This window comes from Amblyomma maculatum, chromosome 3 (assembly GCF_055883805.1).
Source record: "Amblyomma maculatum isolate TAMU_Amacu chromosome 3, ASM5588380v1, whole genome shotgun sequence".
NCBI lineage: Eukaryota > Metazoa > Arthropoda > Arachnida > Ixodida > Ixodidae > Amblyomma > Amblyomma maculatum.
In genome coordinates this window covers 209199924-209220870 of record NC_139346.1, presented here as the reverse complement: position 1 = coordinate 209220870, position 20947 = coordinate 209199924, and the positions used below count along the sequence as shown (strand labels likewise).

Genomic DNA, 20947 nt, shown 5'->3' with positions numbered 1-20947 from the left:
TCGCCATTCACACACACACACAAAAAAAAAGAAAAGAAAATAAGAATGGTTGCCTGCATCGCATTCATGCAGTCCCTACATATTCGAGCGCGGGGGGTCTCAGACCCCTCCTAAATACTGGTAATCAATAAGACCCCGCGGTACTTAAGCGCCGGCGCATCTCTTCCCGAACGATCTCGCGGGTTATGCCCCGCTGGTTTTCCCTGCTTGCAGATGTGCCGCTAAAGTGGCTTGCGGAAAGCACTTGAAGTGGTCAATCAGAATGGTACATTCAGCCATCCACGGTCTGCTCGATAGCGGGCGCTTCTTCAGGTTAATCAGACTAGGATACTCGGACTCATCATCCAGGCAGACGTCAGAAACGGGTCCTTAATAGCCAAACTACTGAACTACGCTGCACAAGGGTCTCATCAGAAGGGTACCTCTCAAAAACAGGGGACCCAAAGAAAAGAGCCTGCTAAGACTAGTATATACAGGCTTATATCATCAGTAGGCTAGGGTATGCAACATCCTATCTAAACCTGACAGCAAGGGAAAAAGAACAAATAGACGTCGTAATAAGGAAAAGCATCAAGAGCGCACTCAGCCTTCCCAACGTCACCTCAACGACCAGACTGCTGGAAATGGGGTACACAACACATGGGAGGAAATAATGGAAACCAGAAGAAAAGCACAAGTGGAGGGACTCAGTCATTCCGAGATGGGAAGGCAAATTCTATAATGGGTCGGGCTGCAGCACGACAAAGGGACTGACCCCAAGATCAACCTGAGCCAAAGCTGCAGAATCAGCCTGTACACCCCACCGATGTCAAGAAACATGAGCCCCATTGGCAACAAAAGAGAGAAGAGTAGACAGAGCCAAAGTCATCGAAAAAGAGATGAGCAAGCTTGACCCGAACTCCATGGCGTACACTGACGCGGCCACCGGGAAATCGGGAGCTGCAGTCGCGGCAGTGGTGGACGGAACCGGAGCCGCTCTAATCACGGCATCGATAAAAACAAGAAATGCGGTCATCGCCGAAGAGGTAGCAACTGCGCTAGCCTGCGTCGGCACAAAAGGTAAAGAGATAATAAGCGGCAGCAAAACAACCGTTTGGAACTTGACAAAGGGAAGGGTATCAACTACGGCTAAGAAAAATCGCGAATCCAGGGTGAGTATCGCGGAGGATCATAATAAAATGAACCCCAAGCCACGAATAGGTGCCTGGAAACGAAGCCGCTCATGCGCTTGCCCGAGATATCTACCACCGGACGAACGTCGAGAAAGTCGAAAACTCAGATCCCGAGGAGAATTTAAAAACCTTCTGCGAGATCTGTGGATACTACAAACTCAACAGAAAAAATTTTTCCACCCCACATAAACAGTTAAACAATGAAGAGGCCAGAAGTCTTCGCAGACTACAGGTCGGAAATTACTCCAACCCAGTATGGCTGCCCCATTTAAAATTATAAGACAGACAACACGAAAACTGTAAACACTGCTGACAGAGAGACACACTAGCGAAAATCTCCATTCCACAAAGAGAAAATCTCGAAACCCAAAAAGAAGTGATCCGCCTGGCGGCTGAGGCTGCGAAAAATCAGTGTATTCTTGCGCGCTTCTAGTTGCGGAGTCCCACCCCTCTATTCGGGTCTGCGTACCTGAGTGGGGGATTAGGAAAACCTCCTATATCGATAGCAATAAAGTTTCAATCAATCAATCAATCAATCAATCAATCAATCAATCAATCAATCAATCAATCCGGTGATCGGCCACCTTTTTTTTTTGCTTTTTGTTTCTCACAAGGTTATATGACTCTCTCTCTGAAACATTTCATTAAAATTTTCACTTTATTCTCCTCGGTCATGACGGCGTCGGAGCGGAGACAGATGCGGTTCATTTCTTCAGCGGAACTGAGGACATACTCATTGGGGAGCTGGATCTTAAACTGGAGAAGCAGTCCGGCTTCTTCTCTCCTCAAGGTGCTGGTAAACGCCTTCAATCGCTCCTTCTTGAATTCCTCTCATGTAGTTAAAAAGACTCGTGGTTTTCATACCACGTACGAATAGCGCACGTCTACTCCAAAGAAGGCGTTCTGAAGCCTCAAAATGTCGCTGCAATTCTTGAAGACCGCTACTCGCGGTACAGATCCATGGGACCAATCTTCGACATCTTCTCCCAGTGTGCCGCTGATGGGCAAGGTTAAAGGCTTCTGTATAATAGCGGGAACATTGGCTGCGAGCTGGGCCATTGTCGATGTTCAGATTTACTTTTGGGGCAAAACGAGGTGGGAGCTCTTGAAGTCAGCAGCTGGCTGAGTGGGTTATAGCCCTCCGGGGCTAGAAGGCCGTTGTTATGGCTTCTGAGGGGAGTTCAAAACATGAACGGAAGCACCTCTGCCAAACGTCATATACTGTGATGATGGCAGTTTAGAAGTGATGAAGGCAATGAAAGGCTTTTAAGGGACATTTTGTGCGGCTGACCTGCGCTCACAAAGAGCTGTATGAACCCGGTACTTTTCGAACTACGGAATGCCTGCTGCTCTAAGACACGCTCAATTTAAAGCTGGCTATAGGAAACATCTAAATAAAGCCGCCAAAGGCAACCAGGGCTGTCTGGAATAATGTGTAAGCAGTCGAGTGTGGCTGCAACCATTAGAGATAATTCACTGCGGGTCTTGCGTTACAAATAAAGCCGCGTCCTGATGACATTGATGGTGAACGAAGAAACCAAAAGAAGTTTTGCGGCAATCACTTTTAAAAATTATAGTGTCGTGCTCTTGAATGTCGAGGTATTAATTATTAATTGATCAGCCAAGTGAGACAGTTCGTTGCGGGTATAGGGATGTGCTAAGCGCTGTCGGCTAGTGCTGCTCCGCCTGCTCAGACTAATTACTAGCCTAGGTCTGCCTCTTTTTTTATTAAAGCCTCCCGCTGCATTTGAGGGCACTGCTACCTCTGCATAACACGCAAATATCAACGCGAAATATGCGTAAACGGTACGACAGTGTGATGCTCGCCTCCAGTATACGCGGCTCCCTCGTTCAAGGCAGGGTGCAACGACTATAGAACATGACAGCAGAGTTATTACAACTAAACTGCCACTCGCATTTCCGTCTCAAGGTCTGATATAATTTCTATGCTCCGCTTGTTACTTTTTTTATTTTTTTTTAAAGATTGCTGACTTTCTCCTCTTTGAATATTACATGAGCTTCTCGTGCTGAAAACAGGGTACGTCTTCTCGTGATGGTGGTGTTCGACTACCAAGGAGACTTCGTAAGACAGATGCGGAGAATTCTGTCGGCGGGGAACTCTCGGTATGTGACAGCTAGACGGGTGAAGCGAAGGGGGGATGCCGAGGTATACGAGCATTAGCAATGAGCCGATGAGTGCGCACGCTCTCGCGTCTACTCTGAAGGCGAAGCTCAAGCGCCCTCCTAATTTTTTTTTATCATGTAATCACTTTAGAACCTATATTTTCGCTCTCCTCGGATGGAAACATTATGGCTGCCCCTTTTCTAAATGAGAAAAATAGGTATCGATACAAAGCGGGCTGCAGGTACAGACACGCAGTGCAAAAATGTGACAAAGAGTGCGGTCTCGCATTGTGAGTGCGGATACATGGCGGAGATAAGAGACAACCTGCTCGTATCTCTTTAGACTCATTGCATTGTTTGAAGCCATCAATGCAACAGACATCATGCGATACTTATCGCGCAGCTATGTTTACTTTCCGGCATCGGCGTATCCCTAAAAGAGTGCAGCGCTGTGGAAAGTGAGGATGGATTGAGGCAACCAGGCGCCGATGGCACAATGTATGCTCTCTCGTGCGAACCATTCATCCATCGTTACTGCACACAAAACGAGCCTGTTGGTCTAGCTGGTATTTGTGCGAGGTTTAAGCGGCACGCGCAAAAAGAGGACACAGAAAAGAAAACAAGTGCACGGCGCCAAATGTGTACTCAGCGCAGTGTGTATACATTGTCCTTGTTTGGAATGCGACCGTGATTGTACAGCAACGCAATTGGGGTTCACCACATATCGTTGTAACGTGCACATAAATGAATCCACGCATGCTTGCTGGTGATATGTCTATGCTTTTAGACGAATCATTTTCTTTTCTTTCTCCTTTTCTGCAACATGATATAACCGAACGCTTCGACAGCATGTGGACAGCAAGTTCGGAAACTGCTGAAGCCGGCCAATTCCGGGGAAAAGCTTTACGAGGCAATAAATGTGCTTCCCATGATGACGTGTGCTGCAGCGTTAGCCGCATTTAGATTTTTCTGAACAATGAGCTCAGTTTTAGTACACATGCAGAATGACGCTTGATACTGTAGCCAGGGTGCTGTCGGGAGTATGCGATAGTGAGGATGCGGGAGTCATTGCCTCAAGCTCTTGGCGTGACGATGCGGGTAAAAGTACTGTCATTAGCAGGCGGTCGAGGAGTCGGAAGATCGACACAGGAGGAGCTGGCAGCCGTGTTCGGCAGCCGGTCGAAACAGTGAGATATGCGCCTCTGTTTCGCTTGCTCGGAACGTCGGCACACTTGTAGCACAGAGTCCAGGGTGAAACAGTCCCTGCTCAACAGGATGTTGAAGGCATCGTCGGCAATGCCTCTTACTATGTGGCCGACTTTATCCTCCTCAGGCATGGAGTGGTCGACTTTGCGGCACAGGGATAGGACGTCCTGTACATAAGTGATATAAGAGTAGACGTTTGGGCGCAAGAAGCGAGCGCTTTTTTGGCGGCGAGGTGGCAGCCAATAGGCTTTCTGAACAGGTCGTGGAGCTTCTTCTTACAGATATCCCAAGATGTGAGGCCATCTTCATGGATTTCAAACCACACCCGCGTGGTCCCAGTCAAGTAAAAGATGATATTCGCGAGCATAAGTGTGGGATCCCACCTGTTGTGCTTGCTGACGCGTTCGTATAGGGCCAGCCAATTGTCTACATCAACGTCGTCGGTCTCACAGAAGGTTTCGGGGTCACGGGGATGGGCCATGACGACAGCAGGTGCGGCGGCCGTAGATGTAGCGGCGTCTGTAGCCATTGTGGCGGTACCGATTGGGCGGCCACTGTGGAGATCTAACTTGTCATATAGGGATCGAAGGATTCACCTCCACCAAGAGATATTACGGGGAAGATTCACAGTCTGACAGCTGTCCGCACCACTGAGGATGATCTTCTTCTTCTTCTTCTTCCTTGATATATGGCACATACCCACGTAGGGGGATTGGCCAGGGTTCAGTGTGGACTGCCAAGGATGATCACAGCACAGATCTGAGCACTCACCTGCGTCGTCGTTGTTGTTCTCTAATTTGATGGCATATACCCACACAGGGGGATCGGCCAAGAATTGGGGTGCAGCGATATTAGATTTTGAGATGTATAACTACATCGCAACTTCTGGGATTCTTGCACTTCTTTATTCTCAGCACGACCAGCGAATACTGCTAAGTAACAATATTTTTTTTTTTTTTCATGTCCGGTTTCAACCGAAAAGTCCGACTATGTATGTGCTACTGCATCAGCACGTGGCCGAGGGCGTGATGACCGCGCAAGCACGCGTACATGAGATGCGATTCCGTCGGACGCCATCAGCTGTTGTGGAAACGCCAGGCGTGGCGCTGCAACATACAGCCCGAGTACAGCGCAGGGCGTGCCTTTGCTTTCCTCTCCGACAACTTTCGCATGCTCCGAAGAACGCTGCTAATAACTGCAGCGTGTACGTGGCACAGAAAGAGGGAGTAGTCGCCTCTCTACTAGCAGGAAAGACGAGAGGGAGGCCGGACAAAGAATGACTCGGCGAAAATGAGTTAGGGAAGCGATCACGAATGTAAGATGTTACGAGAAGACAGTCAAGGTCGGAAGAAATTTGTGAGTGAAATGCATTGGAAGCCTATTTGAAACACGCTGATTATGTGAAACAAAAAAGCTGTCGCATTTCCTCCTAGTCAATCCACTTGATCTCCTGCCACATTTCTCTTTTATTCTGCATCTAGCAATGCTTTTGCAGAAAATTCTATTTTCTCAAGCTTTGACGCAGTGACCGCTAAAACACGACGCTGGCTTGAAGGAAGCACATATTTCGGCGCCCTTATTTAGAATTTACATCTATAGATCGGGTCAAGGGAGAGGATGGAATAATGGAGAGTAGTGCCGTTCTCTCCGCACTCGTGCCTTCAACTCCTCGATGAAACTCGACTCCGGATTAGACTGCATGAAAAAGCTCGTTCCACTTCAAAATGAGGAAGGGACAGAAAAGGACACGCATTTGCATCAGATTGTTGCTGAAGTGGTGCTCGGCGGAGAGGCTCACGATTTCTCGCTTTCAGTGCTTCCCAAAGCAACCTGTTAGCCGATAACTGAGCAATCACGTGCGCAATATCAGCTCTTCACATCGATTCCGTCTACGAGGCTGCATGTAATAGGAACCTTTCTGGCATCTGAATGTTATCGCTTACCAGCCTGTGACCCAAGATAAAGGGTGGAGCTTACATGCGTTTCTTTCCCTGGGGCTTCCTCTTGGCTGGCTGATCAATTAATAAGTAATTGATTGATTGATTGATTGATCAAGAGAGTGATCGATCAATGGATTCCTTTTTTTATAATTTCGCTCCGTTTATATTTTCGCACTGACAATTAATATTTAGCACAACAAAACATTATTTGCAGTTTTTACTTTGCGTGAATCTGTTATTCTGTTAGTTTCAGCTTCGCTATCTTAATCTGTGTTTGGAGGAGGAGGAGGAGAAATGGTAGGAGAAAAGGCAGGAAGGTTAACCAGAAGAAGAAACCAGTTTGCTACCCTGCACTGGAGGAAGGAGGTGAGTGGATAAAAAACCTGTATTTGATCTAACAAAGACATTAAAACACCGCGCTATCGTAAAACAGATCCGTTCGGGAAAATAAACTGGCATCACGGCCTACAAATCTCTTGTTAAGCGTGAGATCGGCCTCGGTTTCGGTAAGTCCGTCTGAGATGGCCGTAGTCACATGTAATGTTCTTAACGTGGCCGTTATTATTACGAAAGCGATTATCTCTAATCATTCTTTGTTTGGTAATGCAGTCTTCCCAGACGTCGTTACAAAATTACCGTCTCTACTGGCGGGTCCTGTGACAGAGCCGCGCTCCAGATCTCCCGTGTTCAGTGGTACCCAAAACAACTCAAATGCACCCGCCCGTAGCGCTTTCCGCGTGTTTCATGGGAGGAAAACATTTCCGAGAATTGCAGGAGTCCGAGCTCAGCGTTCGCGGAAAGCCCCGTTGCGCACTCGGCGTCAGATACAAAGATATGATAAGGAAAGCACGTGGAAGCTTGCCTTTGTAACTCTCCGCGCACCTTTCGCTTTCAGTTTCTCTGTTCTCTCCTCGCGAGATAAATTTTTAGATGAAGTGCCGCGGAACGACTAGACACATGTGGTCGACTAAACTGCAGCCTCTGCGCTATACCTCCATCAAGTTCCGCGGCTGTGCCGCGAGATAGCAGCGTCAGTTATGGCAATTTATGTGCAGCTTCGCACTCTATAGCTACTTCCTAAACGAACGATCGAGTGCAGGCCTCGAATGCTAGCCTTGGCTTCTTTACCAAACCGTGGCCTGCAGCGTGCCGGCCGCTAGCATCCTAAACCATATGAAGAATTTTTAAACACCGAATCGGAATAAGTGTTGTCATTAACCACGTTCGGTTTTATGGCAAACGTCGTTGCATGCGTTTTAAATATAATGCACAGGAATGGTTTACGAATAAGCTCTGAAATGCTGCACAAGGGCTCGACTTGAGCACTATACAGTTTACAGTCATGACGTCGCGCATGCATTCCCCCCCCCCCCCCCCCCCCCTCCGCGAAAAAATAAATGCTACCATTCGTTCAGAGGGCGTCGTATTTTTACCGACCTACACATGGAGTCCGCTTATTACAGCCTCCACTTCGGCGCGTGCAAACCAACCAAAGGCTAACTGCTGGTGACGACATCTGTAGAACAGATAGTGAAGTGCAGTGCCTGTTCGAGCTTTCCAAAGGGTGCATAACTAAATGCTCTACTTTTCTATAGGGAAAAAGGTTGGGGCAATAGATGTTTAGCCTCGCCTCGTGCGCGCGCGCGCACGCACGCACGCACGCACGCACGCACGCGCGCACACACACACACACACACACACACACACACACACACACACACACACACACACACACACACACACACACACACACGCACGCACGCACGCACGCGCACACACACACACACACACACACACGCACACACACACACACACACACACACACACACACACACACACACACACACACACACACACACACACACACACACACACACACACACACACACACACACACACACACACACACACACACACACACACACACACACACACACACACACACACACACACACACACACACACACACACACACACACACACACACACACACACACACACACACACACACACACACACACACACACACACACACACACACACACACACACACACACACACACACACACACACACACACACACACACAGAGAAAAACAAATGTTCTTGTGTGCACGAGGCTAGGCTAAACGCTGTTTTTTTCCTATTTCTCCCTGTTGCTGTGGGCTGGAAAAAACAAATATTTTGGAACAGTCAAGAGGCAATAAAAACGGTACCATCTGTCCCAAGTTTGTTTCGTACATGTTGATGTGGGGAAAAGCCCATTTTTTTTTTATTCAATTGGCGGAATTTCAGTTATGGTTCTAATAGCGCAAGGGTGCGGCTATAACCGTGACGCTCTCGATGGAAAAGCGTCAAATACTCTAATGCTGTCCTGCCAACACATCGAATGTTCTTGTTAATTTTCTTGTCCATTGAAGACGCCATCGCATCATGGCATCTGTTCATTTTTTGTTTATTTTTCTATTTAAAACATGCATACTCAAGCACATGGGCTTGCATTCCTAATAAGGTGGCACAGCCGACGTCCATTCGGTCCCACTGTGGCCTTATATCGCCAGAAAAATACGAGCTGACACACTCGTTCCTCGGTGAGTCAAGTCGGCAATAAAGCCCGTATACCTTACTAAAACAGTAGTGCCTGCCATGGAAGAGAGGAGGAGGCAGAGAGGTTATCTATAAGCATCTTCCTAAAGCCATCTTCCTGCGCCTCCGTACCGGTAGCGCTTGAACACCGCGTGGAAGTTCATTTGTGGCCTGGCCCCCGCCCTCGCTTGCCCCTCATGAGGTTACACAGGCGCCGTGGGCCATATCCTGTGTGCATGTCGCATGTTCGACATATGACGCCCATCGCCGAATTCATTCTTTCTCTGTGGCCGAAGTCTCCAGACGGGATATCATGGGTATCAAGCCCTCGAACTTCCTGCTGTAACGAAGGATCAATTGCTCTTTCCTGTCAGAAACGTACCCTGCTCACCGGATCTTGCTGATCAACTAGAAGAGATCGACATGTCAGCCCTCCTTTATAGACTTGCCCTTGACGGTTCGATTGCGACGACGCAAAAGACTACATACTTTCTCTCTCTTTTCCTCCCCTTCCTCTGGACACCAAGAGTGACGCCAAGACGTTTAGCTGACAAAATTAGCATCCAATGTTCCCTATCAAAAATATGCCATAGTTACCACAAGTCTACCCTGCACTGTGGCAAAGGGATGAGAGGTTCTAAAAGGGAAAGAGGGAAAAGACTAATGCAGTCAGGAGCAACAACACCAGTCACGGAGAGGTTGGAGGAGCTGACCGGGCTGACAATCACGTCCTCCCACTTAATGAACGGCGCAACTTCCATCTACCCCCCCCCCCCCCCCCCCCATTTTAATTCAAGGCTTTGAAAATCACGGGGGTCTTCCCATACATTTAACCACCATGCAAAAACAACTCAGATTAAACACTTTTTTTATTCTCATAAGCGTCATTCTCTGCAAGAAATTTGAAATGCACAAATACAGCGATAAAAAAAAAAGATAAATAAAGAGTGAGTAGGATGAAATTTTGAGCGGGGCATGATGCCTCTGCGGCAATCACTCTCCGTAGAGTTAACATAAATAAACTAAACATGAAGTGGCCTGAACTTCACATGTTCCGGTAGCAGCGAAGAAACCTAACGAGGGCTGTATTATCAGATAATGCCCTTCTAATCAGGGTCTGAGAAAGCGCCCAGTAAATTTTGTTGTTTCAAGCAGCTGATCTGGACACCCGCAAATTCCTTCATTCCTACAATTTCGACCAAGGACTTGTCCTCCGGTCGAGGGGACAGCCCCTTATGAGGTTGGCGAGCGGCCGAATGGTTCCCTATAAAGTAATCACTTCTGTCAAACACGTAGCCTAGACACAACTCTAATGCGCGGGAGTTCACCTGCAAAAGCTACGTAAACCTTCGTACCTACTGTCCGGCTACGTATACGCCAATGGATACCGGGAATTATACACCATTTATTATGTTTTGCCTGCGGAGAACCAATCTAGAACACGTGGGGCAGCTCTCTATCTGCGAGCAGCGATAGGCCGCCATACACAGCTCGGGCCCACGAATCCAACTCTGGGACATCGAGCATGCAACCCAGGCTGCCAGAGCCCAAAGAATTCAGGCCATGTAGAGCGAAAACCCCTGCCTAAGACTTCCTCCTCGAAAAATAAAAGTTTATCCTCCTCCTCCTCCTGTTGCCTGCAAAAGGCCTTATTTCTCCCTTCGGCACCGTCACTTGCTCGTTTGCTCTCCCTCTGTGACAACAAGCACGATCCAATTGCCTTTCGGCAATCGCTGCATGGCATTTGCGTATCTGATTAGCAGTTACCTGTTTACTTTGGCACGCCTAAGCATGCTGGTGGCACGCGATAAAAGCTCATCCTCTCCTGGAGCGAGGAAAGCGTTTGTGGACACCACATTTATTTTTGTTCCGCGATAACTGGCTTGAGGTCATTGCTTTGTTTGATGCATAACGGTGAGTTCCCTCCTATTCAGACGTGGCGGAGGCACTCTTGCGCACTTCTCTCGTGTAAAAAAGGGAGTAAATAGAATCATAGGATGATTAACAATGTCTCTTCGCCAATTTACGCCAGAAGCAGTCAGTTCCAAATAACCCTTGTTCAACCACTTAGCCCGTTCTGGCCCTGCCCAAGCAAGCGTATGCGTGCACGTACAAATCTATTTTTATTTTGCATACTTTCGAATTATCACCGTAAATCCTGTGCTACCGCAATGAAGCCCACATTGTCTTTGCCGCTTCTTTCCCACTGCCGAAAAGATTGTCGCCTATGCTTCTTCCATAAGATCTACCATAACCAAACACTCCTTAAGAACCGGTTACTAACTACCGCTATATGTATATAAGGCATCGTCGATCATCCCCACAAATTAACCGCGAAATATACGAGCCGTGATATACACACTCACCCTCGAATACTACAGACAACAACGCAGAAGCCTTCCCCCGCCGCACTAATCCCTTTTCAGAGCAGATGCCACTGTCGGGCGACAGCTTCTTTCCCTCGCATTACCGCTCTCGATGTCACTCATGCATGCGGCAGCTCCAAACCGACCATATATAACTACCATTCCGCATGGGCGTGTCCGAAGCCGCATGGCTGCCCATCTGTCCAGCCCACTTTTTCCCCTTCGGAAGCTGATCTGTTCAGCTGAGACCTGCGAGACCAGCAACAGCTGAGGGATAGCAGCGGCTGCCGGCATCCTGGTTTGAGGAGGCCGCCTGAAGAGCTCGACAATCCCCTCACTAGTTCCAAATATGCGGTTTTCAATACATGTTTTCGATACACCCGTTCTTCGGTGGGTGGTCGTGACGGCCACCCGTCCATCGGTCCAGCGAGGGGTTCATGGGCAGAGGCAAGCGGCGCTTATAGAGAAGAGCTATCCAGGAACTCGAAGGGAAGAGCGCACTTCACTCTGCATCCGCACCAAATGCCTACAAATGAAAAAAAAACACAAAAAAACAAACACGAGAGCACTTTTTTTCGCTAACCGTATGTGATTAGTTAGTTATCGAGGCATACTCCTCCATTTTCTGGCAGAAAACAACTTACATGAAGCTTCCATAGTATGCCTTATAAAAAGGTTGCAAAAAAAAAAAAAAAACAGTGTGAACATCACGAGGATCCATGAAGCCTCTTCATACTGCGTTGTGCATTGCATCTTTTTATGTCTTCCGCGAACAACATCAAATTCAGGCAAACTAATAGTTATCAACTCTTACGTTCAGAACACTTCAAATTATTACTGTGTAGGTCGACAGATGTGCGGCCAAGGTTTAATGCAGGGACATCATCGGGCAAACAATTAGTGCACGATGTAGAGCTGGCTAAATCAGGCTTCTCTTCGACAGGAGCAAGTAATACAATCCCATTCAAGCAAATTTTAACTTGCAATTTTGAATATGTTTTACATCATTTTATTCCTTGTACGGCATTAGCTAGACGCACGTGATGAAACAGCCTTAACGAATGCACGCGCGGCCGCCATATGGCTGATTTATCGCACTTTTTACGCAACCAAGGTGGCCGATGAGCTCATTATATAAATATTTACAGGCAGATAATGCCGCTAAAACTTTGAAAGACAGGTGACATACGCACACACACATTCGCTTGAACAAACACACACAGCAGCCAATCAAACTCGTGCCCATTGTTCTGCTGACCTGCTTGCATAATGACGCCCAAAAGCCAGCATCCACATACCTCTTCGGATCACGTGGTGAACACATGTACATTATTGCCACAGTGGTCCTATAGGGTCAACGAAGTTTGCTTCTCTAGTTTGATTTTTTTCTATCATTTCAAGGATACCCGATATCATACATGTTGTATGCAACGCGTGATGCTTGCCAAAGCAACTTGGACGTCCTTTATGATGCTTAGTTTACATTTCGCGTCAGATGATCGTGTTCACAATATAAAAATGCCAATCTCATGGTGTAGGTCTCACCCTGCTAATTTTGTAGACTATTTGCCACCTCCCATGGTGGTGCGAGGCGCGTATTTTCTTGTCTCACGTGGAATAACACAATAATAAAAAAAGAAACAACTTTATCTTTTGTTGCCCTTTTTTTTTCTTATACGTAGAGACCGCTCCTGTCAAGTGAAAGTGACTGTGTGGTTTTGAAGAGGAGGCTCTTCAAAATCACACAGTCACTTTCACTTCTTTCGCATCAGTCTCTGCGTAGCGCGTGACAATATTATCTAAAGAGCGCATGACGAAATTGTACGATAGCTAGGTGAGCAGCTAAGGTATTTTGATACTTATAAGGAAGATGTGTTGGCTCACAATGGCGGAGAAGGACTTGAAACTAACCACAACTACGCAGAAGACAAGAAGGCAACACTAGCTCCTAATTATTAGGTTATCTATATCGTACAGTCATATCGACATTATCAAAAATATTATGTCACCTACAACGAATTCTGGCCAGTCCCCCACTGTGTGTATGTGCCATTACAACGAGGGAGAAGAAGAAGAAGAAGAAGAAGGAGGAGGAGGCTGACGAAGTGCGAGGGACGTCTGGCTACCTGTTCTGCCCCGAGTTCACCCCCCATCGTCAGCGTTCATCTGGGAATAAACGCATCACATCCGTAACAATACTTGGTGGAAGTCGGCTGGGTACGTCACTCTGAATCCGCTGGTCGTTCGTCGTAGCCACCGCTTAGCTGCTTTTCCACCTCTCCAGTCGGAAACCAATGTCACCATCATGACTCAAGAGGCTCAGACACAATCTTCCGAACAACCCAGGTCTTAGCCGCCCCATCGTTAACTCCGCATGTCTACGGGTGAATCTGATGACGATGTTGAAGACTGGCTGACCCATTACCAACGAGTCAGCAAGTACAATCGTTGGGATTCGACTGCTCAACTTGGTAATGCTGTGCTCTTTCTCGCCGGGACTGTCCTGTGGTTTGAGAATCATGAAGACCATGCACTTACTACGTGGACCCGGTTGTGCACTGCAGGACGTTTTTGCGTCTCGCGCTTTTGATTTTGCCAGGACAGGATCTCTTTCTTCTGTTCCACACTTTCGTACGCAACATCCAATCAACACGAGGAATGACAATCCCAACAGGCAGAAACCGAACCGAGTTTCTCCAGCCGAGCGCAAAATTATTCATGACCAAGTACAAAAGATGTTGCAGAAAGGAGTGATTCTGGAGTCTTCCAATCCGCGGGCCGCGCCCGTAATACTAGTAAGAAAGAAGGACAATTCATGGCGATTTTGCGTCGATTATCGTCGCTTGAATGCGATCACAAAAAAGATGTGTACCCACTGCAGCACATTGATGACTCTGTCGACTGTCTGCGCTCGGGGTCGTATACTTCTCGTCCGTTGATCTCCGCACCAGGTATTGGCAAATACCGATGCGCCCGTGTGACAGAGAAGACTGCCTTCGTGACTCCTGACGGCTTGTTCGAATTTAACGTAATACCGTTCGGCTCGTGTCATTCGCCTGCGACGTTCGAACGTTTCATGGATACGGTTCTTCATGGCCTCAAATGGGATATTTGTATGTGCTGTTTGGATGACGTTATTATCTTTGGCAAGACATTTGAATAGCACAATGAAGGCCTCAAATATATCAGCAGGGCTGGACGTATCTTAAATTCTAAGAAGTGCCACTTCGGAGAACGACAAACTCTTGCCCTCGGCTTCCTCGTTGATAAAGACGGAATTCGACCTGATCCTCAGAAGCTCGCTGCAGTTAGAGACTTTGAAAAGCCACGTATAATCAAAAGCCTTCGGAGTTCTCTTGGATTGTCGTCGTACTAATTCCGCCGCTTTATCCCTGGCTTTGCGCACCCTGCGCATCTTCTAACTGCCCTTCTGCACAAGGACTCGCAGTTTGTTTGGACACCCGACTGTGATTCAGCTTTCAATCAGCTGAAATTCGCTCTGAACTCGGCACCCTTTTTGCGTCACTTTGATCCTGCCGCAACCATAGAGATTCACACTGATGCTAGTGGCGTTGGCCTGGGAGCGCTACTAGTACATATTCATGGCGGTGCCGAGAATGTAATTGCATACACCAGCCGCACCTTAACGAAGTCAGAGAGCAATTACATCGCAACTGAACTGGAATGCCTAGCTGTTGTATTTGCCGTCCAGAAGTTCCGCTCATATCTATATGGACGTTCGTTTACGATCGTGACCGATCATTATTCCTTATGCTGGGTCATAGGCCTACGCGATCCATCTGGTCGTCTGGCGCGTTGGGCATTACGCCTGCAGGAGCATAACTTTTCTGTTAACTACAAAAGTGGTCGCCACCTCAGTGATACTGACTGCTTGTCACGCCATCCGTTGCCAACAACTACCGGAGAGGCAGGCTTCGAGGTATGTTTGGCCTCGCTTTCTACATCGTTCCCAAACACAGAGACCTTCCGTCGAGAGCAACAAATTTTGCAACCTTTTGTTTCTTCGGCCAACGCAGGAGCACGTTCCACACCGTTCATCATGCAGGATGGACTCCTCTATAAGAAGAAGTTACCTGGCTGATGGTGCAACCGCGCTTCTGGTTGTCCCGGAAAATCTTCGTAATTATGTGCTGCACGCCATGCACGACGACATCGCATCGGGTCATCTTGGATTCTCCCGTATATTGCACAGACTTCGCCAGCGCTTTTATTAGCCGAAAATGTATAAGACAACAAAACAATACGTCTCCATCTGTGACCAATGTCAGCGCCTCAAGTCTCACACAACTCCTCCTGCAGGTCTTCTTCAACCGGTAAAGCCACCATCGACGCGTTTTGAAAAAGTTGGTATCGACTTGCTTGGCCCATTTCCCAAGTCTTCAGAACGACGCCGCTGGATTATAGTGCGTGTGAATTATCAGATAAGGTATGTGGAGACTGCTGCGCTTGCGGCAAGTGATGCATCGTCGTTTATGCTACACTCGACTGTTCTCCGTCATGGTGCTCCACGCGTTATCATCAGCGACCGCGAACGACAGTTCACTGCTGTCATCGTAAAATAATTACTTCGGTTGTGCGGTTCCAACTATTGCCACTCCACACCATACGACCCACAGACCAACGGTCTGACTGAGCGCACAAACCGCACCCTCACCAACATGCTGTCCATGTATGTCACGTCGGACCACCGAAACTGGGACACCGTTTTGCCATTCGTGACATACGCGTATAACACCTCAAGGCATGGGATCATCAGTTATTTCCCGTTCTATTTGTTCGACGCCAGGGTGCCCCGCACGCTTTTGGATACAATGTTCCCCTTCTCTCCTCACGACGACCCTTCTGTTTATCCGGTGGTATGTCGTGCTGAAGAAGCTCGTCGCCTGGCCCGCTTGGGCACTTTATCCTCACAGCTGCACCCCAAAGAACGCTATGACAAGCGCCACGTTGCGGCCACATATGCTCCTAAGGATCTCGCGTGCTTTGGACGCCTTTACGCAAGTGTACCAGAAGTTTTTGTTTGGGATACACTGGCCCCTTCGTCGTGGTTACTCGGTTAAGCGCAGTAAGTTATGTAATCACCAAAGTTACCGCCCACAATCGCCGCTCCCTTACCATGCAAGTAGCCCATGTGGTTCGTCTTAAGCGTTGCGTGCGTTGTCCAACGTAATTTGCTCGAGGACGAGCTTCATCTGCAGCTGGGGAAATTGCCACGCGCCATGCAAGGACTGATGTGAAAGAAGTGAAACTGACTGTGCGGCTTTGAAAAGGAGGCTGACGAAGTGCGAGGGACGTTGGCCTGGCTACCTGTTCTGCCCCGAGTTCATCCCCCATCATCAATCAGCGTTCATCTGGGAATAAACTTATCCCATCCGTAACAATATTTTACTCTGAGGTTCCCGTGCTTCGAAAGATGCCCACAATCTCCTGTACTGCCTCATTCGTGATTTTGCCGTGGAAACCGAGCGCTAATTATCTAACACCCCTGGTTTATTTGTTAATTCTAATCTTGACTGTACATATACACTTGGGAACAAAACCATATTCTCAAAACTTAGCTCTGGTGCCATTTTTCATTTACGAATACCCCACATTACCTCATGTCTCCAACAGCTTAATAAAGAAATCGGTGATTTCTTATTGTAATTTCAAATTCGCATTCCTGCCGGTAAGCAGCAGCCGGCACCATTATTCCTTTTCAAGTACCCCTCAGTACCTCTTACCTGTAAAAATCGATTTACTGAAATAAGAGTAAAGAAAAACGCGGAAAGTTTAGTCAGCGTGGACATTTTAGTTGTCCAGCTGATGATGCTCACGTCCTTTTACAGCGTATCACCACTTACAACTTTTTGTGTCTAAGCGCAGCATTTTGATGCGGAGTAAATATATAAGTACAAAGTCATCCTCCGCAGTTGTAATAAAGTTGTAGCAGTATCTGGAGTGCTTCTTAACAAATAAAGTACGATCTAGACTCCAGTGTTTGATGCCGGTGAAACTAGTTCTTGAGCTATTTGTATGCCTGTAAGCCCTTCCACTCGAGCGCATGCATTATTTGCAGAACCCATGCTTCCTTTGCACTGTAAAAGACCGCTCTGGTTTTCTATTACAGACATGCCTCCTCACGATTGTGCGGCATCCCTACAGAAGAAGCTATGAAAAAACTATGAGATATCAATAACCTCATACAGGGCTCTCACACTAAACTCGTACAAATCTCATGTCATCTCATACAAACACCATTCTACATATGAGAAATATATAAATTTGTATGAAATTTATCTTTAAATGGGCCTTTATCATGTATCTGTTCTCGATTGCTGGCATGCTGACTGAGCGATTTTTTAAAACTGTTTTAGCATTAGACAACTCGGTAATGACGGCCTTCGAACGGCTGAACTAAGGCGGACTAGAGAGGTGCGATGCCTTGAAGCTCCGCTCGCGTATAAAAGCTCGCCTCTGCCGTTATCTTCCTGCCCGGTATCGACGACTGCTCCCTGTTCTTGACGTTTTACGCTCTATCTGTTTTCTATCCGTTATCGAATTCTCTCCCCTTGTATGAGTGTTGGTTGTCGCGTACACGCACGTCGCCTAGCTGCTCCCCCAGGAACCGGCGCCATACTACAGCGCCTGTTACTGCGGAATACTATACTTTTGCTAGTGTTCTGTAACAGAGCACTCGAACTTGAAAGCCCCTTGCACTCGACTTGCACCGAGCAAACTAGCCGCTCCCTCTATCGCCCTGGTGTCATCGCGGAGTGTCTGAGGAATCGGTCCTTATCATCCGGGGCCACTCCTTCCTGCGCACGGTGGCCCGGTGAGCGCCCTCTCCGAGGGAGTTCCGAGGTGCCGGCATTGCGCCGATGGGGGAAAACTTAGATGATCTCCACCGCTTTCGTCATTTGGTTTGCCGCGTCCACGGCGCTAGACTGGGTCTCCGGATACCTGCCCGGTCTCTCGGATTACCTCTGGGCCTCAGCGATCATGGCGAAACGGCGGGAAGCAGTCGTCGCCCCGGCGCCGTCGAAGAGTGAGTGATGCCTTGCTGCATGGACCGCGTGCTGGGAGATATTTTTCTCAATGCAGGAATTCCGAGGGGTCCACGCCAAAATTTTTGCCCACGTTTTGCAGAGCTCAATTTAAGAACCATGAGCTCAAGGATATGTCTCTGCCCAGTATATACAGCTCAAGAGAATTGCTTCCTTCCAGGAGCCCAGTTACGTGCAGGGATCAGAAGCAAACTCCTTGGACTGCGTATCTTTGACAAAAACTGTACAAATTCATCCGGATAACATTAAGCGCCACTATATAGACCCCCCCCCTTTGCCCCCCCCCCCCCCCCCCCTTCTCTTCATAAACTTAGAATGTACACATGGCTCCGCCGGTAAAAAGAGCACATTTTTTTCATATTTACGCCAACTTAGGATAGTGAAAGAAAGAATTAAAAAAATTGTGGACAGAAATGAAGAAAACCTCAATGAAATTTATTAGCGTTGTTACTTTTGCAAAATCCCCGCTCTGTGCTAATATTTATACTGTAACCGCCTGTGGAAATCGTCTTATATGTCAATATATGTCTAGGCCAGTCCACCCATATGTTTCAAGAGCCCAACAAAAACAATTTAGTAAACATTCGCGGGCAGCTGATGGGGATACACTTTCGTAATATAGCTGCTCGCGCTTCTATTTGCGCGTGTTTGTATTCTTATTTTTTTTTTTTTTTTTCGTTTAACGGAGGTGTAGTGCCGGAACTTGCGCTCGTGACAGGACAATCGTTTTGAGTGGCAAAATATGAATTTATTTCTCCCCGTTACAGGCGACTTTTATAGAGATGACCAGCTCCTTTCCATATGTGTGATCTGTGCGTGTCTTCGATATTGATTTTCGACGCTATAGATTCATTTACGCAGTAGAGCGCTACACTTGGCCAGGGCTGTCACACTTACAAATCGTGCTTTTAACGCTCGCTTTGAGGCTTGAATCCGCATATTTCGCTCATCCCGTTCATCGGCCCCACCCGTGCCGATCAGTGGGGAACCTCACAGCGGCAAATGGAGACGACCACTTAAGAAAGAAAGACGAGGAACTACATGACACATGGGAATATTTTGTTTTTATTATTTTTAAATAGCCATTTTTATTTCGGTCCTAATATTATCACTTTACCAGCGAGTGAAGCATTCCGCAAAATGTCTTGCCATAGCATTTATTCCTTCAATAAGTGTTCCAGAAGTGCTTTGGTTTGGGCTAGTTGGTTCATAGCTGATGCTGATTTTGAAGACGTCCCTTTCGCGCCGTCCTCATAATCAACATCAGGTAAGTGTTCCGTTCGCTCGTTCACGATTCTGGTGCATATTTTAGGCATATATTCCGTATTGCTTTGAGCAAGCAGAGCACTTTACGGGAAACAAGTGGCGACTTGCGCTAACTTTTTTTTTTTCCCCGGGGTAATAACTTGCTCTAAACAAGTGGACTTCTTTCTTCCCTTCTTTCTTACCTTTTTTTAATTTTTATTTGCAATACTAAGTCCTTGCGGGCTGTTACAAAGGGGGGGAAAATGACCCTTCAAATACATTTGCGCAATAATCACTTCGAGCCTGCGCTGAAATATTTTATCTGAGTGGCACCCTGTGAACACACTGGTATCGACTCTGTTAAACCCAACAATGGTTCATATGAGACACGAAAACTTTAATGTATCAGCCCTTGTGTGAGGTTGAATACAACGGAGGTGACTTCTACGCGCGGATACTCGTAGTGGACATCGATATGCATCTGGATCTAAATTTAAATTTTTATTTTAAAGCTCTCAAAAGAATCCCATCTACGCCATGTTTTTTCGTAGGGACAAGGGTGGTTGACCAGCCTTGTCAAGGAGCGCAGTCACCGATTGTGTTATGTCGTAGCTCGAAAAACATTAACCGAGTTGCTAACACTTTGACGCTCTATTATTTACTCATTTCGGTTTGAGTGTGAGGGTCCAAAACGTCCTCTGCATGTTCCAGTGCTGGTCTTACTACGCTTTACATGCCGCAAGTTTGACATTCGGAGTGAATTTCCGTAGTCGGCATCTCAGGAAACTAAGCTTACGTTAGGCGGATCCACAAATGTTTTTAATATGTTTGTCTACCTCAAATTATCGGTAACTGTGACATCGAGATATTTAAAATGATTGAAACGCTTGATTTTTTTTTTTATTGATGATATCGGTATACTTTAGTGGGGATTTCTTATTTGCAATTGTCATACAGGTACGTTCTTTTTTTTTTCCGAAGTTAATTCTCATGTCCCTTGTAGTGCACTAGCCATAGATAGCTCTTAGTCTCATTCCTAAATTATTTTGTCACAGACGGTTCTTACAGAACAAAGCAAGATGCAATAATCACATCAACCCACGGATGGATCGACACCGGCCGCTATATCGTTAATGTACAATGGAAATAATGAAGGTCCCAAAACCATCTCTTGCGGCGCACCAGACGACAAATGCAGATGAATAGCTTTCAAATATTTCAACAAATCTGTACCGATTATGC

General features: G+C 47.1%; 1 protein-coding gene across 2 annotated transcripts in view; it reads left to right on the top strand.

The window, feature by feature from the left end:
• The window catches only part of HPS4 (Hermansky-Pudlak syndrome 4 protein), a 73239-nt gene that overhangs the window by 11095 nt on the left and 41197 nt on the right, over positions 1-20947 (top strand). Inside the window, exon 1 of one of the 2 annotated variants that reach the window (XM_084599480.1) lies at positions 18337-18441. The exons of the other annotated variant lie outside the window; for it this stretch is intronic. Coding sequence (XP_084455606.1) covers positions 18396-18441 — 46 coding nt within the window. The 5' untranslated portion in view covers positions 18337-18395. Of the gene's footprint in view, positions 1-18336; positions 18442-20947 lie in introns of those variants that run through there. 2 annotated transcript variants of the gene reach the window in all.